The sequence below is a fragment of the Balaenoptera ricei genome, chromosome 18 (assembly GCF_028023285.1).
Source record: "Balaenoptera ricei isolate mBalRic1 chromosome 18, mBalRic1.hap2, whole genome shotgun sequence".
Lineage (NCBI taxonomy): Eukaryota > Metazoa > Chordata > Mammalia > Artiodactyla > Balaenopteridae > Balaenoptera > Balaenoptera ricei.
In genome coordinates this window covers 13,585,462-13,612,968 of record NC_082656.1, presented here as the reverse complement: position 1 = coordinate 13,612,968, position 27,507 = coordinate 13,585,462, and the positions used below count along the sequence as shown (strand labels likewise).

The following is a 27,507-nucleotide window of genomic DNA, read 5'->3' as shown; positions in this document are numbered from 1 at the left end:
GTATGAATTCTTTTCATCTCATAATCAGACCCTTTCTAGTTAAGTATAGCTATGAATATATAAATAAAAATAGAACTAGAGGGACAGTCTTGGTTCTGCTGCTAGGAAAGGGGGTACGCAATTTTGGGCATCCCAGGTTAGCAGGAGGACCAAGAGTTATTGGATGACCATCCGTAGGACCACCTGAATCGCATTGTGGTAGCATGGGTGGTGGGATGGGGCAGTGGGGGAAGGTTGGAATGGATACTGGTGCTGGCGTAGGAAATGTTCACATCTTGTCATATTTAAAGATAACTACTGAAAATCTTTTAGAGGCAATCCCTAATTTACAAACAGATTGTATTACAGAAGCTTAACAACTTGATGAAATGAAGTTTGGGGATATAATTACCTTTCGGAACAGAATGATAGTGGGTATGGAGAATTCCAAGTCAAAATACACAACTTGCTTTAACCTATCCATAGATGTTGTCTGATATATGTTCATGACATAGGAGAATAAAACTTTAAATCTACTTTTAAAGTGTTTCAATTCTCTATGAATAGTGAACAGTAAATATCCTCCATATAGAGGCTAAAAATGAATTTTAAAAATTTGTAGTTTGTATGTATGCATTTTTAACATCAGCGTTTTTTTTTGCATAAAAGTCCAGACCAATGGTTTTGTAGTCAAGGAAATGAGTTCCTTGAGGTTGGTTTATCTTTTTTTTCTTACATTTTTCATCAGACACATCAGACATGCATACCTCTGATTGCACAAAAGAGAAAGGTAGAGAAAAGAATATCATTATTATCTTTTTAAAAACACTGTTACGAGGATCACAGAGTCCTGAAGACCATGTTCGCCACTTCAAGTTCTCGTCCCTCTTTCATTGATTCTCATGGAATTGAACTACATTTCTCTGAAATATATTTCCTTGGAAACTTCTTGAAATACTCTGCCTCTGGATTCCTTGTAAAGATGTATTTTCCAAGAACAACTTGATTTTCAATAGCTTCTAAGAACTGGCCTCTAACCTAGACTGAGGCAGCCTTCTCATCCTATACTCAAGCAACACCATGGATCTCCTAGGAAGCTGCCTGGACTAATTAACATTATATTCAGAAGAAAGAGAGGCAGCTAACTTTGTATTTTCTGGAAATAAGCGCAAGAATATAAAGTGCCCTTCTTATTGTTGAGGCTAATGATTTCAACCAGGCTTTTCCGTGGAACTTACAGGAGCGGTTAGTGCCTAATTAAATGGATTCATAAACCCTGAGCTATGTTCAGCAGTTAATTCAATTGACAAAACATCCATTGACATCTCAGGGCCAGGCACTGGTGGGAAGGATCAAGTGATGAAAAATGACAGACCCTTGTCAAATAGCTCACTCCAACCCATGATTAAGATGCAGGAGATAAGAGGAAGAAGTGCAATTGTAGGTGTATGTTCAAGGAACAATATCAGTACCGAGAAAAAGAACAGTTGACTATAAGCGTGATCAGATGAATAGAAGCTGAGTTGGAAGACTCAGGAATTTACTCTGAGAAAATAGGAGATGGATGATTCCAGGCAAAAGTATCAGCACATGCAACCGTACAACAGTAAGAAAGGTCCAGACATGGTCAGAGCACTCTGAAGGGTTTGTGCGCCTGCAGTATAAATATGCAAGGATGGAGGAAAGGAGTCTTATGGTAAAGGAGCTCAGGGCCTGGTACGCCTTACATAAACTGGGGACTTTTTCCTGGAGACTATGAAATGACAGTACAGACTTTTAGTTGAGAAAGAGACACAGTTAAATTTGCATTTTGCAAGGCCCTTCATCTCAGCGGTATGGTACATAGGTTAGTTGGAGAAAGAACTCAGAGGCTAATAGGCTTTGGCAGAAAGTAGACCTTTTTTTTTCCTCCTAGTTTAAGTCTGAAATAATGATATCTGATGTTATGATAATATCTCATGGTAGTGGAATTGAAATTAAAATGAGACGAATCCAAGAGAAAGAAGCCAACTTGGTAAGACTGGTAACAGATTGGAGGTAGATCATTCTGAATGTGCTTTCTGGCACCAGCAAAATAGGGGCAGCCATTTTTGAACAACTTTATTGAGGTAACATTGACACACAGTAAGTTGCACGTAGTTAAAGTGAATACTGTGGTAAGCTGTTTATAATATGTGTACACCTGTGAAAACATCACCGCAATTAAAATAGTAAACGTGTCTGTCACCCCCATAAGTTTTCTTTTGCCCTTCTATGATCTTTCTCTGCACGCCCCCCAACCCCTTCTCAGGCAATTGCTGATCTGCTTTCTGTCACTGGAATCATACAGCATATTCTCTTTTGGCCTCCAGCTTCTTTCATTCAGCATAATTATTTTGAGATTCAACCATGTGTGAACATCAGTAGTTCCTTCCTTCTCATTGCTGAGTAATCCTCCATAGCATGGATATACCACATTTTTTTCTTCCAGTTTTATTGAGATATAATTGACATACAGCACTGTATACATTTAAGGTGCATAGCATAATAATTTGACTTACGTACGTCATGAAATGATGATCACAATACGTTTAGCGAACATCCATCATCTCCTATTAATATCAAATTAAAGAGATAGAAAAAAGATTTTTGTGATGAGAACTCTTAGGATTTACTCTCTTAACAATGTTCATATATAACATGCAGCCATGTGAATTATATTTATCATGTTGTACGTTATTACATCCTGGATATACCACATTTTGTTTATCCATTCACTGGTGGATGGAAATTTGAATTATTCTTCTTTTTAGCTATTAAAAACAAAGCTACTATGACACTTGTATGAGAGTATTTGTATGGCAATATGCCTTCTTTTCTTTTGGAGAAATGCCTGGAATTGGAATAAGCCCATCATATGGTAAGTGTAAGTTTAATTTTTTTTTTTAAATCCTGCAAACTGTTTTCCAAAGTGGTTGACCATTTACATTTATTTATTTATTTATTTATTTATTTATTTATTTATTTATGGCTGCATTGGGTCTTCGTTGCAGCGTGCAGGCTTTTCTCTAGTTGTGGTGCGCGAGGGCTACTCTTCATTGCAGTGTGTGGGCTTCTCATTGTGGTGGCTTCTCTTGCTGTGGAGCACAGGCTCTAGGCTCGTGGGCTTCAGGAGTTGTGGCACGCCAGCTCAGTAGTTGTGGCTCACGGGCTTAGTTGCTCCACTGCATGTGGGATCTTCCCTGACCAGGGCTCGAACCCATGTCCCCTGCATTGGCAGGCGGATTCTTTTTTTTTTTTTAATTTTTATTTATTTATTTATTATTTTTGGCTGTGTTGGGTCTTCGTTTCTGTGCGAGGGCTTTCTCTAGTTGCGGCAAGCGGGGGCCACTCTTCATTGCGGTGCGTGGGCCTCTCACTGTCGTGGCCTCTCTTGTTGCGGAGCACAGGCTCCAGACGCGCAGGCTCAGTAGTTGTGGCTCACGGGTCTAGTTGCTCCGCAGCATGTGGGATCTTCCCAGACCAGGGCTCGAACCCGTGTCCCCTGCATTGGCAGGCAGATTCTCAACCACTGCGCCACCATGGAAGCCCCGTCAGGTGGATTCTTAACCACTGTGCCACCAGGGAAGTCCAACCATTTACGTTTTGATGGCCGATGTATGAGAGTTCCATTTTCTCCAAATTCTTATTCACACATACCATGGTTAGTCTCTTTTTAAAATTTTCTCAGAAATAGTTGGTCTTGAAATTATGTGAAAAGGGATAGAAAAGGGGAAAGATGAGTGACTGTATCCTTTCATCTCAAAAGAGCAACTAGAATTCATTCCTGTAGTGCCTCTTTTTGCCTCTTAGATACTTGTCCTCATGGCAGATAATAGAGCAGAGTTTAGTCCTCAGTAGGCTTTCCTCCAAGAGACTAAGAGGGGACCACGCTTTCTGAACTGCCACTCTTCTTGCAGAAACTGTCATCAGAGACTGGAAAACCAGCCCATTGAGGGCTGGCCAGAACCAGGAACAAGCTGTCCTCTGTTTTCCATCTACCATTCTCACCTATTACTCACCTACATGATTCAACAGTCAAATGGTGGTTCCTTCAAAAGAGAATGGACTTGAGGACACAGGGAGGGGGAAGGGTAAGCTGGGACGAAGTGAGAGAGTAGCATTGGCATATATACACTACCAAATGTAAAATAGATAGCTAGTGGGAAGCAGCCGCATAGCACAGGGAGATCAGCTCGGTGCTTTGTGACCACCTAGAGGGGTGGGATAGGGAGGGTGGATGCAAGAGAGAGGGGATATGGGGATGTATGTATATGTATGGCTGATTCACTTTGTTATAAAGCAGAGACTAACACAACAATGTAAAGCAATTATACTCCAATAAAGATTTTAAAAAAAAACAACTGTATAATTGTCTGCCTCCACATCTCTCTTCATTTTTAAGAAAGCATCTAGGTAGCCACTTAGAAATGACTGGTGGTTTTTCATCTCTTTTCCATGATAGTTTAAAACAACTCTTCATGTGCACCCTGAAGAGGGTTATTGGTGAAGAGACGTGGAATTTCTACCAACTGCTGCCCTTTGTGATTTTCAAAGAACTAACAATATCTATTGACTCTGCCTTCCCACTACCAAAGTCTCATTTTGTTTGTTTGCCAAGTTCAATAGTTTAATGTATTCAATGTTGGGTTTATCACCTCCCACCATATTTCCTTTGTCTCTGCATTTTCTGCTTCCCGTTATTGCCCACTCATCATCCTAGCTCAGTTGCCAAACCAATTTTGAATTTAGGCCCAGAAGTGATTTAAGAAGTTGAATCCTGCCCCCGCCTCACCAGCACTGTCAAATGGAGTTTAGTTGTCATCTTCCCTTCTGGATATGTAGACATCAGAAGTGGTGCCCTAGTGATATGCTTTGAGTTATTCCTTGAATTCCAATCTGCAAATCTGAATTTGACATGCCTGTCCAAGGAAAATAATCATGTGATTTGATGACTGGATAGGAGATTCTTTGACTTGACAGAGCCAGGGGAGTTGTAGGCCAATATCCTGCGGAGGAAAGAACCTAAAGTTTATCAATCAGTCTTCTTGACTAATCTCAGGCTTCTTAGCCAATGTCATCTCAGATATGATTAAATCTTCATTAATTTTTTTACCTTTTAAAGACACTGATAAAAACTCAGTCAACTAGTTATTTTATTGGATTCCATATGCCTGAATTATTATTATCTTCTCAGTGTAAGTTTCTTATAGAAATCTTTTTAAACTAATCTCCCATCTTGTGACATTATATTCATTAAAATTAGGTTATAAAATATGTAAATATATTAAAGTTGGCATAAGTGCAATACTCTGTAATTCAATGAAAGTGAATAAATTTTATATATTTGTGTATAAGACTATAAGTGATTGTACAGTTGTCTCTCGGTATTGCCAGCCTTGGCCTCCACTGAGCAGCAAGGACTTAGACTTGAGAAATTGCCTCAATAAACATTTTTATCTGTATCCTGATATATGGCCCCAGTATCCCTTTATACTACATCTCTAGCATATTCACCATTGAATGTAACATTCTAGAACAAGGGATTGCTCATCTGAACTTGCTTATCTCCATCCTCAAGTTTTTAACATGATAGTCTCTAAATCTGAATTAAAACACATCCACCTACCAAGCTGTGCCTGTCAAAATTCTACTTGTTATCTCAGGCTTAACTAGCAAATTCTGCTTCCTTTCTTCAATCTTCCCTGATTATTTCATATTGGGCATAATTCCTCCTACACGTTCTACCTCTTTTCTAACAAGTCACGTAATGCTCTGTATTTAAGTTACCCAGTCACGTTATCAGTACGCAACAGATTTTGAGATCCTAAAAGACAGATATATCTGGTTCTTACAGATCTCGGTCCTCTCCCCACTTATCTAGCCAATGCCCCACTCATAGATGATGCACAGTACTGTTGGCTTAATCAAACTAGGGAGCACCAGATGAAAATGATGCTTTGAATAATGAAGTAGGTGAGTGATTAGTTATGCAGTATGACCATGCTCAAGGAGACTGGAGAATTGTTTTAATTAGGAACACAACTAGAGCTATCTCTAGGAAACAGAGAAAGGCCCAGACAGTTAAAGGCCATTGGCAGCTATGAAGGGAGTTAAGGGCAGAAGTAGAAGAAAAAAAGGTTTTCAGTTATGGACAAAGTAATTCCCTGAAGCTCTTCTGCCTACAAATCATTCTTAAGCCTTGTTATCCACATTACAAAATGAGTTGTCGAAAAACATTCTTGGGCAGAGGAAATAAAACCCCAAAGGATATAGATTATTTCTGAAATTCTAAGAAGTAAATAGTAAGACCCAGAGGAAACTGGCATGTATATGAATCTGCAGTCCTTTTTAAGCCCTTACCTAAATCACTTTAATTCATTCAACCCAAAAGTTTCAACTTTCTTTATAATCGTCCAACAGCCAATAGAAACTCCCATGTAACTATCTGACTTAGTCAAGATGCACTAAGGTGCCAGGTCGGTTGTTTCCAGAATCTAGATTTTGCTCATTTAGAGAATATGGCCACAGCCTGAACTTTGGATATAAAATTTCAAACTAGAAAAATATATTGAAAAACTAAAAAGATGAAGAAAAAAACAAATAGGAAATCTAATCCATAGTTATTTTAATTATCAGAGCTCCATTAATTTTTGAATTCTCTTCATCTTATTTTGTCCATATCCAATTAATATTTTAATTCCTCGCCACATAGCAGTGAGGTTTCTCGGTTGTTTGGGTTTGTTTTTTGTTTGTTTTCACTTTTCAGCTTTATCTCCTTTCTCTTCATCATTTTTTATTTGTTTTCTTTAGGTTTGGGGTGTTTTAGTACTTTGAGTAGTTGTTTTTCAATCATTGGTACTGGAATTCACTTTATTTGTAAAAATGAGATTAGATTCAGTAATCGTCACAGTTTCTTCAATATTTAAAATTCCATGACTCAACAGTTTTATAAATAATCATGAAATTAGGTTTTTAAAAAATTTTTAAAGGTTATTGAAAGAGAGGAAATCTTTCTTTTTTTAGAGTGTCCTTTCTAGTTTCATGGCACAAATGTTAATTTGAATGTTTATATTGTTTTAATATGAATTTTAATGTGATGGCAGGAATTGTTTAGGAATCGGCCAACGACTGCAGAGAGAGAAGGGCCTGTAACACGATGTGTTTAAAAGAAACCCCACCTCCCGCAGTCCTGGGATGGTAAAGAAGATGGTGGTTCCCGTGACTCACCGTGCAATAGAAAGATGGGGCAGAGGAGGAGCGACTCTAGGCTCCCCAGCAGGCAATGTGAGGGCCCACCTGAAGAGGGCTTTGCTGGAATGGACCAGTGGCAAGTGTCACAGAGATAGGGTGGTCCCCCTCTGAGGGGGTCCTTCAAAGGGGGTTGGCATACAGCTGAGTAGTCTCTAAATAATCCAAGGAAACCAAGAGATGAGGAGGCGGGGAGAAAGAGAGAAAAAAAGGCAGGAAGAGGGGAGACAAAGGAAAAACAAAGTACAGAGAAGGAAGCATCTAGGAAGGAAGCAAAGAACAGAAGGAAAGAAGGATGGAAGGGACACATGAGAGAAATGAAGTGCTTTAATCTACTTTAACAGTTAAACGCTGTGAAAATTTTTGTAATATAAAGTTTTAATTTTTTTAATCTTTAACTTGGTAACTGTTTTTATCATGGAAATATTTATTAATGAATGGGCTACAATTTGGAGAATGCTGGTGTAGACATGCAGCAAACAGGTGTAGAAGAAGAAGGATGTAAAACCATTGTGAGAATATTTAGATCTATAGCGATTCTTAGGAATACTTTTGCAGTTGTTTCAATCTTAAGATTAGAACAAATTTGTAGCCAAATATCTACATTTTGGGAAACTTGTGTATTAAACACACCCACTCCTGCTCTTCTTATATTATCCTGCCTCTATTCTTTACCTGTATGTAAACCTCACTGTGTCTGTGTTTGGTAAAAAATTCTGTACACTGTTCATTTACTAAGCACAGATATATACTTTCCAATAATTAAAGAAAAAGATCTTTTAAGAAAAAGCGTTAGTAAAAATTAAGGCTAACCGAGTGCTTGGCAATGGCAGGTGTTCTATGAGGATTAAATGATTTGCTTCTTCTAGGTAATTTAACACGGTCTATATTTGTGTATTAGGCAACGGAAATATTTTTCCAAGCAAATCTTAAGTGCTCCCAATAAAGTTATTTGCTCAATTGCCCTGGGGTGTCTCATGCTCTAATGAGATTTGGGCTAAGAAGGGCAGAGTATGTTAGTCCTAGAATTCACCCAGACCGTGTTGAACAAAGTACATCCCTTTCTTTTACTTTTTGTTGCACGTGTCAGATGTGTTGTTCGCGCTTAGTCCCTTATAGTGCTTCTTCAATCTGTGAGAATTACTGAGATTATAGCAACTGTTCATTATATCTTGCATTTTTCATAAGTTTCATTAATTCCCTTCTATTATGGTCTTCATGCTAAATTCTAATGAAGAAAACTGCAGAACATATTTTATATGAGAAAATAGCAAAAAGATGGTAGACTATGCTTTGTGTATAAAATGATGACGTGAAGGATTATGTGTGTGTGTTGGGCGGGGGTGAGGGAAACTAACTAAGAGAACAGAACTTGTTAATGACCAGTACTCCACAGATATATCAGCAAAAGCTCTATTGTGACTTTCAAACACTTGACTCTGACCAAAATAATAGGCAAGGAATGTGTTAAGAAAAGCTCTTCTTTGGATTATAAAATTTAACTTTACTAACTATGGAGCTTGAAGCTTACTTTCATAAATTACTTACAAAATAGTGAGGCGAGCCCCATCATCCCAGTCTTGAAGAAATGCAGTTTTATCTTGTTTTAGCTGTACTTGCTGAACCTATTATTATACATTTAATTCCATTTATACATGTGGCTTTGCCCACTATATCTTTTGATGAACACAATATCTAAGACAAAATGAAGAGAAACAGTTGCATGAGAACTCATTTGACATCCAGCCCATATGATTGCACATCTCAGCTATTGAACTGCTCTTTTAATCAATCACCCGTCTCTCCTTTCACTTTCAAACAGCTTTTTGTTTATGATCATCAAGCCACTTTCTGTGTACCCATCAGAAAGAGTAAGGGTCAAGTAAGGGTCTCCTAAAGGAGATCCATAAAGTCTAAGACTGAAGAAGAAAAATAGGAAATATTGGGGCAGGGAGAGTCCCATGAAAGGGCCAGGTGTTCAGTTTGCTTCTAGGGTGGGTCTATTTTTGATGCCAACAGAACTTTCTTGAGTCCCTTAACAAGGGCCTAAAGTTTCTACTACAGTCCAAAGTGTCCATAGGGCATCCCTTAACCACACTCTACACTTTCTCACCTGCGTGCCTTGCCTTCCCTTCTCTTCTCTGCTTATACAAATCTCCCCTTTCAGAGCGCAGACCCACTGGGAAGCATTTTTGGACCATTCCATCTGGAAGAGAAAACTCCCTCTGAATTTATATAATGCTTAGCTGTCAGTGTCAATGAGAAAGATCATGTACAGAAAAAAAAGAATCTTGGACCAGATAGCCATACATTTCATCATTTACTAGATATGTAATCTTCTTGAATAAATTTATAGCCCTCATATAAGCCCCCCATCTTCATCCTTAAAATAGAGTAAGATCTATGCTACATCTCAAACATGTTGGCAGGATAAAAATGATGTCATGTTTGTGAAATGTTTTGTATGTGGTAATTGATTATACTTAGGCAGGGTATTTGCTTTATTTCCACCAAATTCAGCTATGATGATTTACATCCTGGTAATGTAATATGCTTTCAGTTATGATTTTCTTATTGCCTCAACCCAATTAAAAATATATTTACTTTTTCTGATGTGTTTATTGTAGAAAATATTAAAAATACACCCAGTATAAAAATGGGAAAAAAGTATAATGTCTTAACCAGAAAATAACCACTAAACCAAGAAATAACCACTAGTACCATTTTTTACTTCATGTCATATACCTATATATATATCACAATTCTTATATATGCACATATATGTGTATATCTTTGTACACAGCTCTGTTCAGTTATCAATACATCCTATGGATATTCTTAGTCCTCAGCTCTATCTTTGCTTCCTAAGGTACAGCCATAGTATTTTGACCCCTGTTGTGTCTGGCTAAGCACTCAGCACTTTGCCGTGGGTATAAAATGTTCAATAAATGAGCTTTGTTCACAGAACGGCTTAAAGCACTTTATGATGGTGTAAACATAAAATTATTTTATGTTTTGAACAGAACTTGTGACTTGAACGATAACACTGTGTTCCTGTTGATGAGCTGGAGCCCCTGCGTGTAACCCTGACTCTCACTTTTCCTTTCCTTTCCCTGTAGTTTGTTGCTCAGCCCAACTGTCAACAACTGCTGGCATCTCGCTGGTACGATGAGTTTCCCGGCTGGAGGAGAAGACACTGGGCCGTGAAGATGGTGACGTGTTTCATAATAGGACTTCTCTTTCCCGTCTTCTCTGTGTGCTACCTTATAGCTCCCAAAAGCCCCCTCGGACTGTTCATCCGAAAGCCATTTATCAAGTTCATCTGCCACACAGCATCTTATTTGACTTTTTTGTTCCTGCTGCTGCTTGCCTCTCAGCACATCGACAGGTCAGACTTGAACAGGCAAGGTCCACCACCAACCATCGTCGAGTGGATGATATTACCATGGGTCCTGGGTAAATGTGATACTATAGAAAATATAATCCGAACGTGTTACTGCCATGGAATTTTGTTGCTCAGAAAAGAATATTCATTAAACTTGGGGACATAGGAATGTTTAAAACAGGTTCTGACCGTTGTAGCTCCAAGTCCTAATCCTCAAAGCTAAATAAACACTTTACAAACTGCGGTGGAGCTGCCCCCAAATGCAGCCTACAAGACGTAACTTTAGGTTTTAGAATTCCAGATTTTCATGACTTCAGGTCCCGTGAATGATTCTCTGGGTTCTGGGGTTTTTTTTTTAGTATGTTTGTCTTCTGAAGCCTTTCAACATGTCTCATTAGCCATATGTAAATAATCTTTTTAATTTTCTTAACAGATACACCTTCTAAAAGTACAAATTACTCTGCAGAATTGGTGATTCTGCACATAAAATAACTGTAACCATTTTTTAAAATCAATTCATTTAAGTTTATCTTTGAAATTATAAAGCAAAATAATAGGAAATTAAACAGTAGGACATCGTCCATCTCTCTCTGTTCTTTTCATAGAAAGAAATTTTGTTTTAGATCTGCAGCAAATCATGGTAAGGTAGAAAACCTCAAAGTAGCTGGTAAAAACCTTGTTTTCCTTTCCTCTTGTTATTGAAGTCATAGTTAAAATTTAAATTTTAAGTATTCTTCCTTCTATCCTACTGTGGTTTGCTGAGAAATCACATTTTTCTCAATTTAGCTCATCATTTTAAACCTCTCTGATATTATATCCATCTCAGCACTTAGTAATTAGCAAATATGTGACAAATTTAATGATTCACAGTCTCAGAAGATCAGTTTGGGTTAACTGTCAAAACGGCTGGAGAGACTGTAAAATGAGGAAAAGGCAGGGAAAAAAAAAGACAGTATCTGAGTCTGAGATAGATACACTTTTTAAAGATTACAAATACTGTTAAGTACTGACAACAAGAAAAGTTCTTAGGAACAAGATTTGATGTTTTACAAATATTTCTAATAATAAAAAAATAACCCTTCTCAAGTGAACTTTAAAATAAAATACATTCTCAATCTGAAGTAAAGTGTGATCTTGGGAAGGTTTATATAGTCTGTAAATGTCTTTTTGAATAAAACAATTGTGACATAGCAATTGATATTAAATATAAAATTATCCTACCTGTATCCATTTAAATTAAATATCTCACAGTAGGAATCTGTTCTTTATTAAGTTTTCTTCATTGAAAATTTCTTGGGAACAATTCATAAGGAAGATTTTGGAAGTCAAATTTCCCATTGTGTGTAACTTATATTGAACGTCTAAAAATCCTGGTGTCCCAAGTGAAACACAGAACATTTCACTTTGAAAAATGGTATAGATATAATGCAGCATAAGTAGATATAATATTTCTAGTCTTTTCTTTATGCAGTCAATGAAAATATGTAGGGTACTTTCTATGGATTAAGGGCAGTACAGGGCAATAGTGAAACAAAAATTAAAGAAAGAAGAAAGAAAGAAAAAAAGAAGAAAGAAAGAAAGAAAAAGACAGAAAGAAAAAGAAAGAAAGAAAGAAAAGAAAGAGAGAAAAGAAAGAAAGAAAGAAAGAAAGAAAGAAAGAAAGAAAGAAAGAAGGAAAGAAAAAAAAGAAAGGAAGGAAGGAAGGAAAGGAAAAGAAAAAAGAAAAGATCTCTTCTCCTTATGAAGGTTAAATTTTACTGGAAGAAATGGATAATAAACAAACAATGAGATATGTGATATAATATCAGAAATGGTAAATAATATGAAAGTTAGAAGCTCCAAACTTTGAATAATTCATCCAAGTAAAACAGTCATTGGCTGCCTCCTACATGCAAAACTTGTAACATAATTTTCCATGAAAATTGGCTAGAAGAAACCATATCCAAATCTCAGCTGAATGGTTAAATAAGGTATAAATTTAATTATGAGAACTACAGTTCCAGCCAAAAGAAGTAGCTGCTAAAGGCAACCTTTTCTGAAGATATCCTGCTGCAGCGAGTTCATTTATATGGGAATTTTTAGGATGAAAAGAGATGTTCTAGAATTAAAAAAATACCCATGAATGATCATCTTGCTTAAATAACAGAGCATGAGAAAAAGAATGTTTCTATATCAAATAGATCTGTCAAAACAGATTATTCATCAAGCCTGGTGAATTCTGAGTGCCTCATATCTAAGACTGAGTTCTAAGTGCTTTGCTAGAGTCATGATTATAAGGGGTATTCTCCATGTTATTTGGCTGTAGAAGAAAACTGGATTTGAATACATGTCCAAGTTCTACCACTGAGAGGCTATTAAATTATGGATGGACACAATCTCTCAGGATTTTCTGTGTTTTCATCAATAAGATGAAAGATTCAGAGTGATAACTTCTTCAGTCCCACTGTGTCCTATTATCCTGTCCTGGGGACCTATCATTATTGGCGCAGAGAAAATTGATCTTTTCGTTGGTGGGGAGAGGGGATGGGTGGAGGGAAGAGGGCTAAAGACAACAGGGTAGGAATCCTTTAACCTCTTACCAGAAGTGTGATAGATGCAAAAAAAGCATGGTCTCATTTGATGACTATATTAATGAACCTTCTATATTGCCTCACTCAGTCCTGCTGTTTGGTAAAGTGAGTGACTGTACATTTCATGGTCCCTGCATTGTAAGGCTCTAGGCTTATAATAACAAGACTTCACGACTTATGGAGAAGAGTGTGGCTTGTGTTTCCCTCATCATGTTAATTTTCCCAGTGACTGAATGAAGCTGTGTGCATGGGTTTTTCTCAAGTCTTCTTGAACCGACTTAGGTTTTCAACTCATGTCACCTCTGTGAGCTGCTTGCTTTGTAAAGAAATATTTTTTCATTTTACTAAACTTCCTTTCCTTCCATTTTCAGATGTTTCCCAGACCTATGATACTGTAGCTTAAGGGAAATGATTACTTTGATACCTCTCATTTTGTTTATCCTGGCAAAAAGACTTTTGCTTTACTTGTTTTATATATTTATATCATAAATTTTCAACTTTTCTGAATAGAAAATTTTTCTAACTTTAAAGCTTATCCTCTCAAATCAATCCCTTTATCTGAAGAAGTATGGTTTTTGCTTGGGAATTTCCATGTTATATACTTTGCTGTGTTTCAACAATAAGAACTTATACAACATTACAGATCCAGATACCTTGTGATTTAGTACAGTGGAGAAAAATGTTTCTGTGTCATTTTCACTCTTTCCTGTTGAAGTTCAACATCTTTTTGACTATATAAATTGAAGTCTATTGAGTTTGATATCTTTAGAAGAGAATCTACAGTGGTCCTTATATCCTTTCGCTGTAGTGTCATTGATAAATTGTAGCTCATCTCCTGCAAAGCTTTTCGAATTATTTTTCCTTCAGACTGAAGGTTATCAACTCTTCTTTTCTCCCATCAAATAACCTCTAGAGATCTTCTTACCTATGTTTGCTGTCAGGATGAACTTTAGCATATAAGCAAAGAAATTTAAAAGCCTGATACAGGGATAAAACTTATGATTCTGGCCGTCTTGAGAGATACAGTTTTAAGCAACAAAGAAAACTAATCACAGATAATTCCGTTAGAACTCTGTCAGTAGAAAGGTAGATTCTAGACAGATAGACACCAGTATATTTCTCAGATTGTCAAATTACCCATTTGAACTAGAGTAAAAAGTAAAACAACAGTTTCATCCTGCATGCATATGGCCTGATAACAGAGCTATGCTTTTCAATTGTTTAGAGAGAAAGTATCACCAGGAAGACTGTGATGGATTAAAAGAAGCCTGGGGTCAGATTAGAGACATGGCTACTTCTATTTTCTGTTGTGTCATGACCCCAAGGCTCTTAATTTATTAAGGGTTTGATTTTAACAATATAATACTAAGGATGTGAAATGAATATAATATTCATATGAGAAACTCATTTTTATATAGAATTTAAATGCAAACTAAATATAGCATGTTATATGTAGAATGCGTATTATGAGAATTCATCTAAATTACAGCAGAAGTTTTAACTCCAGTAGATGTCATTTGTTTCTGGAGATAATGTGGAGTAAAATGAGAAAAAAAATTTTTTGAATGCTAATTTTTAAAGCCTTCCCAAAACTAGATTGGATTTTTCCACAGAATCCATTATAACTCAACTGTAACAATCAAATTTGTGTCATAGCTTATTCTCCTGCAAAAAAAGAAAAGCGTGCATATATATGAAACATCCAGATGTAGACTTATGTTATCACTTAGCAAAAAGAATATGAAATTGATAACATTTTCCACAAAAGAAGTAGAATGTTAATGAAAGCTATCCTATTAATACAGCAGGAAATACCTTGTTCCCAATAAGAATACTGCCGAATGGCTGCCGAAGTGACTTGATATTATGTGTGTGCTTAAGAATATGCCATAATTATATAGCTTATAAATCTGTGCATGCCGAGCATGATGAGAATGGTGAACTGAGGAAAAGATATATCAGAGGAAGAGATATATGAGCTCTGTTAAAAATAGCTTCTAGTGAATTTCTAGGCATAAATTAAGAATTGCTCATAAGATCCAGATTCTATGTCTTGCCTATAATAGATACTTATTTAACAATTTTTCTGCAACAAAATTGGCCTCTCATTTTCATAATTTATTTTATATTTTTATCTTTTAAAGGGTTGATATTAACAAATCTGAAAATTTCAACAAGGCCTGCCAAATTGAAAATGGAAAATGAAAAATGGTGATCATGTTCACATCTAGATAAAGACTCAGGGACAAACAATCCTATATATATTCTTTCTTTCCTATGACCATTTCTTCATCTTTTGTCTAATAGGCATTAAGATCACATGGCTTCAGGTACTCGTATTTTCAGCCTCACCCTTCAATTATCCATCTTCCCCCAAATTAAGAATTATAAGGAACAAGTCTATAGATTTCCCCACTCTCTCCCTTGGCAAGGTGTTCTAACCACCTCAGCAAACTAGCTGCAGACACATATGGACAACTCAAACACAGCTGCAGAACATCTGTTTATTAATTTAAAGGGATATTTTAATTTTCCAGAAAACCAGATAATCATTGCAGCATGACATAGAATTCTCATTTTCCTGTTTTTCTGTGAGGAAGAAATTTTAAAGTCATCTTTACCAAGATTTATCAAGACTAACACAGTAAAATCTCAAACAATAAAATATTTATATAGTTGTAAATTGTTCAGTGTGCACATACTATTGCTGACCAAATGACTTCTTTTTCTATTTTTTAATACTTTTTATTGGAGTATAGTTGATTTACAATGTTGTGTTAGTTTCAGGTGTACAGCAAAGTGAATCAGTTATACGTATACATATATCCACTCTTTTTTAGATTCTTTTCCCAGATAAGCCATTACAGAGTATTGACTTCTTTACTGGAGAGAAAATTAAGTCTTTTAGGTCATACATGCGATACAAATTTGGTGCACCAACAAGTGAAATCTACAGGCCTTGGGAGAATGTTTGACGACTGTGGTTCTGATGGTTCAAGGGAAGAGGAGAAAAGATAGGAAAAGAGGAGTGCATAGGAAATGAGGGAGGGTCAGAGTAAAAGATTGGAGGTAAGATGGAAGTGGTTTCTGTTAGTTCAGAATAACAATAATAGTAATAGTAGTGATGGTGGTAATAACAATAGAAACTAAGAAAGTTGGCACTGTGCTAAGTGATTCAAATGTGTGTTCTTATTTGAACTTCATAGTCAACTCCACTTTACTCATAATAAATGATGTTAGTATCTCATTTAATAGAGAGGAAATAGGCTTAGAAAAGTGAGATCACTTTCCCAGGTTCAAGGAGCTAACAAATGGTAGATACTAGATTCAAACTCCAGTTAGTCTAACTCCAGAGCTAGAGACTTCATCCTCCATAAGTACTGCCCTTGGAGTGTGAGAAATGGAATTTAAAGGGGCAAAAACAGCCCAAGAACTCAAGTTTCCATACATTGACTTCTTTCTTATTTTCTCTGCCTCTGTTTACGAACTTAAGTCTTTACACAGGTCAAATTTGAGTGGACCACGTTTCTGATTTATTAAAGATGCAATGCTCTTTGAGATACACACTTGATATAATTTCCTATTGAATGTGATGCTTGTTAACATAGCGAACTTATCATTGCCATCAGCATCACATCAGCAGGACCCTCCATCTTCATCTCCACCACCCATCTCTGTTCTAAAACACATGCATTATAAGTGGTTCCCTAATACTGACAGAAGCAATTTCTATTCTAAGAAAGAAAGAATAAAGTCTTTTGCCATGACCTTGAGATGCTTCCTTTTTAGTTTCCATGTTCACTTGCTAGGACCTAAAGCTAAATCTTCTTGCTTCCAGGGATATCATTAATTTTTAATCTTTCATTGGTGTGTATATGTATGTGTGTGTGTAGGGGGTCTTCAGGAAATATAAAGAGATAATTATATTTCTTTTGCACATAATTGTTTTAAAAATAGAAGTTTATAGTAGGTGGAAAGTGGTAATCTTCATAGTGAAAAATTAATAATCACTCATTCAAAAATATTTATTAAGCAACTACTGCCACTCATTGAAAAGGTGACTTGAGAAAAGACTTGAGGAATATTTATTCATTGTTTTTCCACCTACATAAATATATAATGCCTTAGTTCTCATGAAAATTTTTAAATTAAACAGAAATCCTATAAAAAGTCTAATACTGCATTGACAGAAACATTTTACTTGATTTTTAAGTTACTACATTTATGTCGTAAGCAATCAGATGAGCTAGAATTCTAAGGTTCTATATTTTTTACATCTTAATCGAAAACTAGCATTGTATCATTCCTTGGCACAGTTTCAAACATGTACTTCCTTAATTGTATATTCCTAATATTTTTTCCTCTAAATGTTAAACTGATGCTATCAAAACTGTAGTAATTTAAGGGTTTTTAGATGTCTTCAAACTAAACATATTTGACTATGCACTGTCCCTTTAAGTCAGCGTTTCTTGAAGAGTGGTGTGCTGACTATAATCATAATCACTGTGAATTTTTTATGAAAAATTTAGATTTTGAATTCTCCCCTTGGTTCACTGATTCAGAAATTTCAGAGGTCTTTAAACACTAAAGATTAAGAAACAATTCTAGAAACCAAATTTTATGCAGGTTTCATATTTAGTTCCGATTTCAGCTTTATTGAGGAATTGAGACTCATTAGAATCTAAACATGAAATGGTTTAACCTTTTTCAATCACTCTTCCCAACCACCCTACACCAAATATCCTTTCCCTTCACTATCTGTCTAGTAGATATCATCAATTTCCTGAAATTTTGAGTTATTAAAAAGTAGTCCCAGTTCAGTTTAAAACACAAAGCTTACCATCAGTTTAAAGCTCTCCTCTTCCCCACAAAGCCCTGACACATGTATCAAAGGACCCAGAAATATTCATTTTTTGATCATCCTTCAACCCCAACACTGGAATGGAAGGAGGGACACAGACTTTTTCTGTTCTCCCCATTGCTTGGTTTCTGCAGGCAAGCAGGATGTCAGGAAAAGTTAAAAGTCTTCTTTACCTCCTTGGTACCCTGGTCACAGCTCTTCCCATGTTGGTTGTCTGCATCTCTGGCTAATACTGAGTGGCCTATGTGACAGGTCTTGACCCTCTGACTCTCCTGATGGGTCCATGAGTGTTCTTTAGAGGGTCCTGTGTACCTGCACACTACCTAGTTCTCCGAATCCGAGTTTCAGCTCTGCCTGACATCTTCCAGTCTGGGAACTCTCATAACCAGCAGTTGGCCCCTTTATGGATCCTGTGACCCTAGCAAGGGCAGAGGAACAAGATGGCTAAAGCCCGGCTTCTTCCTGTGATAAGCCCTCGCTCCCCCAAGAGATCACAAAACCTTGCTACCTCAGATGGCAAGGGGTCAGGCTGCTGCCAGCTGCCCAGCTGAGACCCACTGTTTGTCTGCTTTCCCTGAAGTGCAAGCCAAGTGAGAGATGAGCAGGCCAAGTGCTTGGGAAGATGCCCTGGCAGGGGTTAAGAGCCAGCTTCTCCCTGCAGAAATCCCCCATCTTTCTGAGGCGTTTTCGTGGAGGCTCCTACACTTGACCTAGGGAGGTGGCGGTGCTGGTGAGGTCGCTAGCACCCGACCTGCAGTGCCCTGAGCTCACGGCTGTCTGGTCCCCTCTTCCCAGCGTTCTCTCTGTATAACCCAAGGGTTACAGTGTGGCAGGAGGTTGGTAGCAGATATGGTTCTCATCCCTCTTAGGAAGCCCCGGTGGGAAGGGCTACAGTTTTCTGTACGCTGTCTTCAGAAAGTGGATACTTGAGGCTCTTTACCTTTGTCTGGGTTTTAAGAATAACACTGAGACCATAGCAGCTGCCCCTTAACTTAGTGCCTCTTATGGGTCCGGCATAATGTGAGTCTCTACTGAGTAAAATAACTGCATTTAGACTTCTTTTTGAACAAAAGCAGAATTTTGACAAGAAACTGCCTTTTTGTTTCCTGACTTGGGGAGGGAAAGAAACCCTCCAGCGAAGAAGAGTTCTTTTTTGTTGCCTTTATCTTCATTGATTTGGTGCCACAGCATGGATTTCAGTGTTCTGTCAAGGGACTTCCAAGGCCGGATCCCTCGACTAGCTCTGGGGCTGCTGTAAAAAGCCCTCAGAGGTGTCGTAGGTGAAAAGCTGACTTGCCCTTTGCTTGGGGTTATTTACTCTTCGTGTTAATACTGACAGCAAGAAAGGAGAGGCAAGAGGTCTGTGTGCAGAATTACACACTTCTCACATGAAATCGAGGCTGCTAAATGCAGCATCGGAGGTCTGCCTCCCCACAGCCAGCTTCACGTGCTGGGATATAACAGAATACTCAAATGGCCCTGGTGAAAACTGTTATGGGAAAGGTAGAAAAAAGTAGTCAAAACTTCCAGGCATCCACAAATATTTTTAAAAGGAAGTTCTCTGACTCATTTGCACTGAGATCTTTCCGTGGTTGGTCCCTGCAGTCTTACATCAATGCTTGTAATTAGACTTCCACCACCACGCTGAGAAATCATGTCATCTGTTTATAAACAGCAGAGAATAACTTTGAAATGTTCCCATTGTGGGAACGGCACAAACATTTTCTGACAGAAGCTCCCTCAAGCTTTGTTTGCTTCAGTCTTTTTTTAGTTACCATGAATAGTTTACTATCTGGATGCATTTTTCAGCCAGTTAATAGCACCTTCTAGTTTTTCTAAAGGCTTGTTTCTTCTAAAATTTCAGTGAATATTGCCAGAATAGAGGAAACTCGGTATTTCACTAAAGTGCTCATAACAAATAGAAATCAATGTCAATAAACAAGTATGTGGTGATACAGGAAGTGATCCAAACAGCTATAGGACGTGATCCTACAATCTGGTGCTTTGAAAACAAAAGATCCCAAACCCCATTAGCCAACCAGCACTGACTGACAGTCTTATTTACAGTTCAGGTTAAAAAAACAGTGGGCTAAGTCCTCAATTTCATCAGGATCTCTGTTTTTTCCATACAGTTGTGCCTTTCCGAAGTCAGAAGTAATATAATTTTTGTATAATTCAGAAAGTTAGATTTTATGTCTATTCTTTGAACTCCAAAGGAACTGTAATATATCCAAATTGTGAGTTTTTGTTTTGACTCTTCTTCAGAAACATTAGAGGTCATCTATTCAAGTGTCATGTCCTTGAACCTGTCTAATAGGAACAGAGTCTGCTCAGATATTAAGGAGCTCCAGGTTAAAATGGTGCTTTCTACTGAGCTCCTATCTGCTTCTTCGTAACTCCTTCCCCTCTAAAGCAGTTAATTTTGGTGTCTTTACTCTTTTACATAATTACCCACAAAATATTTGAAGTTCCGTATTTTCGTGACTGTTAATAATCTCATTTGGCTTTCCAGTTGGGTAGAAGCAAAAAAAGAGATACAATTTATCTATAAAGGGAAATAAAATATAAACCCTCTTGTTGGTTAGTAGGTATTTTAAAATATATTTCATTTTAAAATACATACAAAATTTGAAAACACCAGAATCACAAATTCATAAAGTTGGAATGACCTTTAGAGGTCCAATGGAACAGGTAGGTCTCCACTCATTGCTAGAATTTCTCTGGAATATGACTGATCAAAGACATTCCAGGCTCTGGATTGGAATCTTAACCCCAAAGGGTGATCCATTCCAGTTTTGGGACAACTTTGACAGAGAATCCCCCTTACATTGTGCAAGAAGTTTCCGTTCTATAACTTTCATATCATAGATCCAATTTCTGCTTTCTGGGGCAGATCAAAGCTGGTGTGTGCCCTCTGGTACAGAACAGTTTTTAATCTCTCATGTCAGCTATTGTGATGACTGATTTTCATAGAATATTGATAATTCAAACAGGAAGAATCAGTGTCTGGCTTATTTATACCATTAAGGTAGAATTATACTTCTTGTATGATTCTATATATAGAATTCTGTGATAATCCAAACCTTTCTTTTTTTGAAGTGAGATAACTGAAACCTAGAAGGACGAGACTACTGGCTAAGATTACAAAGCTGATTACTAGTTGAGCTGAGCCTGGCACTTCACTCACCTGGCATTATCACTATGCCTTCTGATGAAAGTGAACTTGAATGCATTTGTTCAATCAACGATTGCAATGCTCACATCGCCTCATCCCTGGGAATTGGCAAAGTTTCAAGCAAAACAAAACAAATAAGCTCCATTGTGAAATCTCAGGAGTAAGAAAATATTGTCTAAGAGCACTGCCTAAGGAGACTGGTATCCTGTTCTGGTTTCTCCATTAACTGGCTTTAGTCACACGGCCTTTGGTGGCCTTAGATTTCTTATGTAGGTTGTGGCTGCGTGCTGGATTCTGAGACTGTACCCAGGCTCAGTAGGAAAAAGCACCACGAATGTGGGAGAGGAGAGTAGTTCCATGAGTACTGAGCATTTTTCCTCATTGGATAATATAAATTGTAAGTTTCCCACAAGCTATAAAATCAGTGCGTGTATCACATGTTATTCAGATCTTATATATTCCTTTCTTCAATAAGGAGTCAGTGATCATTATCACCTCCTCAAATATGCCCAATTTTATCTGAGTTCTCAAGAGAGATTTATTTATGAAAGAAACTTCAAAGGGGAAGCTGGATATAAACAACAAATCTAGAATAAAACTGTGGTCTACAGCAGACTTTAAAATGCACTCTATATTTAATTCAACTGAAATCAGTCCTCATCTGGGTTCTTAATTTAAATGTGACAAAATTTGAAAATAAAACTTTATTAATAATATTAAATAACTATTGCTAGTTCTCACTAAATAATTATGGACTAATATACTTTTATTTCTTCCAAAGTTTTATCGTGCAAATTTTCAAACACATCTATCAGCAATATATCACAATTGATACTTTATTATATTTATTTTTAATCTATCCCTATTTCCATTGTCCGACATCAATCTCTCATAATTTTTGCTGCCTTAACATTAAGTTGTACCACTACTTTTTAATTTTTTTTTTCTAGGGCACAGGTATATAAAATGTTGACAAACACATACAATCATATAGTACCACCACAATCAAGATATAGGACAAACCATGGCCCAGCAGGCCAAATCTGGCCCTTTGACAGTTTTTATAAATAGTTTCATTATAACAAAGCCACACTCATTCATTAATTGCAAAGCCTAAGTTATTTATTTTCTGGCCCTTTACAAAATAAGTATGATGGTAGTTTAGATTTTTATAGATGTCCTTTATCAAATCAAGACATTTTCCTTCTAGTCATACTTTGCTGAAAGTTTTTGTTGTGAATGAATGTTGAATTTGGTCAAATGAATTTATTGTATCTATTGAAAAGATTTCTTGCATTTAATGAAAAGATTTTTTTCCCCAAAAATCTGTTGATGTGACAAATTACATTGATTGATTCTTAAATTTTCAAACAATCTTGCATTTCTGGGAAAAATAGCATTTGGTCAGGATTTATTGTTAAGTTTATATATTACTGTATTTAATTTGCTAATATTTGTTGAGGATTTTATGCATATTCAAAGGGTTATTAGTGTGTAGTTTTCTTTGTATTGTTTTTGTATGACTTTTTATCAGAATAATACATACGTTTCAAACATTTTTTCTTGTAATTTTGTAAGTGTTTGATTAGCACTGGCATTATTTTTTCCTTAAATGTTTGGTAGAATCACCATGAAGGAAGTGGACCTGAATTTTTCTTTGCTGGAAGGTTTTTAACTATGAATTCATTTTCTTTAATGAATATAGGACAATTCAGGTTATTCTATGTCCTCTTATGTGAGTTAGGAAGGTTATGTCTTTCAGGGAAAATGTCCAATTCATTTAAGTTGTGAAATTTATGAGTATCAAGTTCATTTTATCACTTATCCTTATGAAGTCTGTAAGATCTGTATTTATGCCCCTTCTTTCATTTCAGATATGGATCATTTATATCTTCTCTCTTTTTTTTCTTGACCATTCTAGCTAGAGTTTTATCAATTTTAGTGACCATTTCAGAGAACTAGATTCTGTTTTCATTGACTTTTCTCAAGTTTTATATTTTAAAATTTATTGATTTCTGCTTTAAAATTTTCTTTCTTCTGTTTGTTTTGGGTTTAATTTGCTCTTCTTTTCAGTGTCACAGTTGAAGCTGAGATCACTGATTTGAGACCTTTATTGTTTTCTAATTAAGCATTCTACTCTAAGTACTGTGTTAACTGCATCACAGAACTCTTAGTTGTATTTTCATTTGTAATCATTTCAAAATATTATCTAATTATTCTGTTAATTTCTCTTTGACCAAAAGTTATCAGAAGCATATTATTTAATTGCAAAATATTTGGGGATTTTGAGATACATTTTATAATTGATTTGTTGTTTACTATGTTGTCATGGTAAACATTTAAACATTTCAACGTGTATAAATACGTTGAAGTTATGTAGCCTATCTTAGTGAATGTTCCATGTGCACTTGAAAAACATGTCTTCTGCTATTTTCAGACTTTTGATAGTGCTGTTCAGAACTTCTATATTCTTACTAAACTTCTGCCTACTGATTCATTTACTTATAGAGAGGAATAGTAAAGTCTCTAACTAATTGTACCTTTCTCTATTTATATTTAAATTCTATGGCATCTTGCATTATCAGATTATTTTGTTAGCTGCATTCATATTTAGGATTGTTCTGTCTTCAGAGTGATTTGACCTTTTTATCCTTGTTATATCCCTGTACATACCCAGTAACACTTCTTCTGAAATATATCTAGTCTTACATTAATATAACCATCTAAGTTTTTTTCAATTAGTATTTCATGGTATCATTGTTATTCATTTATGTTTAACCTATCGATGAATTGTCATATAGTTATGTTTTGCATCTTTATTCTATGTGAACATCTCTGTCTTTTAGTGTGTTTAGACCTTACCTTTCATTCAATGTAATTTTTGATATTGACAGATTTAAAATCTACCCTATTGTTTTTCCTATTGCCCCATGTATTGCTGTATTTTTCCCTTTTTTTTCTGCCTGTTCTTGGATCGTTTATTATAACTCCATGTTTATTTACATTTGTGGCTATTTATGCATTTAAAAATATTTTGAGAGAAAGCCCTAGGATTTACAACATAAAATTTAATTTATCACAGTCTAACTTCAAATAATATTTTGCTTTACATGTGTATAAGAACCTTATGATAGTATGTCTCTAATTCCTCTTTCTCATCTTCTGTGCTAATGTTGTCATATGTTTTACCTTTACATATGTTATACATGTTATAAACCACAATACATTTTTGCTATATGCTATTTTTGCTTTATGCAGTCAGTGATCTGTTAGAGCAATTCGAAATAAGAAAAAAATATTTTATATTTATTTTCATTTTAACAGTTCCTGAATAGAGATTTTTATTTCTTTTTGTAAACCTAAATTTCTGTTTAATATCATATATGTTCTGCCTAAAAAATATCCCTTTAGCATTTCTTGTAGCATGGGTCTCTGTCTGAATTTTTGATTGTCTGAAAAAAGTTTTTCATTACCCTTCATTTATTAGAGATATTTGTGCTGTGTATAGAATTCTGGATTGATTTTTTTTTCTTTTCAGCACTTTAATGATGTCAGTCTGTCCTGCGTGGTTTCAGACAATCAGTTTGATACCAGTCCTATATTTCTTCCTTTGTATGCAACGTGTCTTTTATTTCCACCCATCCCCTCCCTGTGATGCCTTCAATAATTTTTCTTTTATCTTTTTTTGAACAGTTTGAGTATGATGTAACATGGTGCTCATGTGCTTGTATGCGTGTATTTTGTGAGGGTATTTATTCTGCCTATGCAGAAGGCTAGACAGAAGTGTATAGCATTTATGCTTGAAAATGGACATATCTCTTCTGCTAGAACATTAGTGCAGGAATTTGAGGCAATATAATCAGGAGCTGAGCTGGGTTTGGGTTTCATTGTTGCTACAATCAGTTTCAGCCTACCATACACTTCTGCTTAGAGTGGTGTTATGGGCTGCAAGTCTTTGTCCCCCCCAAAAGTCACACACTGAAATCTTAACTCACAATGTGATGGTTTTTGGAGGTGGAGCCTTTGGGAGGCAATTGGGTCATGAGTGTGGAGCCCTCACGAATGGGATTAGTGCTCTTATAAGAACAGACCAGAGAGCTAGCTCGCTTTCTTTCTGCCAAGTGAGGATCCAAAGAGAGGTCAGCAGTCTGCAACATGAAAGAGGGCCCTCACCAGAGGCTGACCCTGATACCCTGATCTTAGACTTGTAGCCTCCAGATCTATGAAAACTAAATTTCTGTTGTTTATAACAACTCATCTATGATGCTTTGTTATAGCAGCCTGAACAGACTAAGACAAGTGGGGAAGAGGATTATTATCAGAATTCCTGCTCCACCCACAGCTTTTGGCCTTCCTTGAGCACCTCTGCCTCTGAGGGACTTTCTATCCATATGTTTGCCACTCCTCCAGTGGTTGTCAGCTTCTGCTTCTTACTCAGTGTTTGTCAGCCTGGTGATGTGAGGTTGTCTGTTGTCCAGGTCTAGGGTCAGACTTAGGTAAAACCACACCTGGGCATCAGGGGTGGAGCTTCTCAATGATCCAAATCTTCCTTCTCAAGGCAGTAAAACTGTGCAGGTCATGTGCCAAAGAGAGTTTCCTGACCTTCCTCCTGTGGTAGGAAGCCTCTAAGGATATTAGTATAAACTCTAGGCCCTGGACTGTTTTCTGCTTCTCCCATAGGGCTAACATGTTCTGCTTCGTAGGGGAGAGGAGCTTGGGTAGGGCTTTGTGCCTTCCCCCCAGAACCAGCCTCTTGAGCAGTGGTGAGGTCTATGGAGATGAGCTTACTAGTGAGTGGATGCCCCACTGTGTCTGTGTCCCAGGGGTTCTGTCCTCTCACACTAGCTCACACTCAGCCTTTAGAAGTTTGTTTAAGAAGGTTTTCTGAAATTGTCCTTCTCTCTTGTATGATGCCAGTGTGTCTTACCCTGCACTCTGCCGCAGGGGAGCTAATGCTCACCTCGTCACTCTCTTTACAGGAACCTGTTTGTCTTTGAGGTATAGGCTCCTTGGTTTCTCACCCCTCTGATGGATTCATGAAAAGTCATAATTCTATAGTTATATGACTTTTTCTTGCTTTTAGTGTAGGACAGATATGAAACTCTGTGCTACCCACATTCGATGTTTCAAACTATCATTACCTTAAAAGTCTTGTTGTTTTCTTGCTTTAATATAGCTTAAAATCATATTTATCCTTTTAATATTTCCTGATTCTAGATATTTTGATATCTTTCTTTCTCATCATTAGGCTGTAAAAATAGATTTATAAAAATTTAATGAGATTATGGAAATAGAATAATGATATACAGTGATATTTTATAAGTGCTTTCTAATATTTGAAAATAAAATATTTCCTATTAAAAACATGACCATAATAAAGGAAAGTGATTTTTGTTTTCTCTGGATATAGCTTTAAAGCTACTGCTAGATATAAGGTCTTTTATTGAAGTATGAATGTTATAATCGTCTTCTGTCCAGAACTGAAATCAGATCTCTGAAGGTGTTAATTGCTTACAAAAACAACACAAAGTACCCTGCTTAAAGGCATTAAGCCAGTTATGTTCACTAGATACACTGTTTTTTCATAAATCTTTGAGTCATTTTGATTTGGGAGGAAAAATATCTTCAAGTATCTGTTTACAAATAAACGTTATGATATTTTCCAGAGAAAGATATATAGGTATAGAGGAATTATAGTTTGATTCAAAATTGCACAACCTTATCAATTTATCAAATGGATAAAAGAAAGTGAAGCTGCCCCAAGAGAATTCTCTACAAATTAGCTAAATGTCCTGAAAGTTTTAAAATCTGACTGGGATTCAATTATTACTACCTATAAAAATAGGTGTTGCATTTAGAGTAACTATGTAGTCTCTTGAAGCTCCAAGATTCTCTATTTCCTAATTATGGATCTCTGTTTTTAGTGATTTGATTGAAAAATCACACTTATGTGAATCTTTCTATAATTGCAGGTTTTATATGGGGAGAAATTAAACAAATGTGGGATGGTGGACTTCAAGATTACATCCACGATTGGTGGAATCTAATGGATTTTGTGATGAACTCCTTATATCTAGCAACAATCTCCTTGAAAATCGTTGCATTTGTAAAGGTAACTATTGTTTATGTTATTGGTAAAGCATAAGTTCTGATAAGTATCGATGCACCTTTCACTGCTATTATTTTTATTAATAATGTTACCTAGAGCATTATCTGTATGTGAAATTCATCATCTCATGACTTTATTGAGAGATAGGAATAAAAGACA

General features: G+C 36.4%; 1 protein-coding gene and 1 long non-coding RNA gene across 9 annotated transcripts in view; one reads left to right on the top strand and one right to left on the bottom strand.

Annotated features, from left to right (window-relative positions):
* The window catches only part of LOC132352565 (uncharacterized), a 534,321-nt gene that overhangs the window by 5,838 nt on the left and 500,976 nt on the right, over nucleotides 1–27,507 (bottom strand). For 4 of the 8 annotated variants that reach the window (XR_009498782.1, XR_009498779.1, XR_009498785.1 and 1 more), the window contains one exon: nucleotides 4,581–5,006. The exons of 1 other annotated variant lie outside the window; for it this stretch is intronic. This is a non-coding gene — a long non-coding RNA (uncharacterized LOC132352565). Of the gene's footprint in view, nucleotides 1–2,492; nucleotides 2,571–4,580; nucleotides 5,007–9,335; nucleotides 9,455–9,990; nucleotides 10,717–27,507 lie in introns of those variants that run through there. 3 more of the 8 variants (XR_009498781.1, XR_009498780.1, XR_009498783.1) reach the window with 3 other exon arrangements.
* Nucleotides 1–27,507, top strand: part of TRPC4 (transient receptor potential cation channel subfamily C member 4) — a 166,481-nt gene that overhangs the window by 105,123 nt on the left and 33,851 nt on the right. Inside the window, exons 4-5 of the mRNA XM_059903117.1 lie at nucleotides 10,368–10,704; nucleotides 27,212–27,351. Of these exons, the coding sequence (XP_059759100.1) occupies nucleotides 10,368–10,704; nucleotides 27,212–27,351 (477 nt within the window). The remainder of the gene's footprint in view (nucleotides 1–10,367; nucleotides 10,705–27,211; nucleotides 27,352–27,507) is intronic.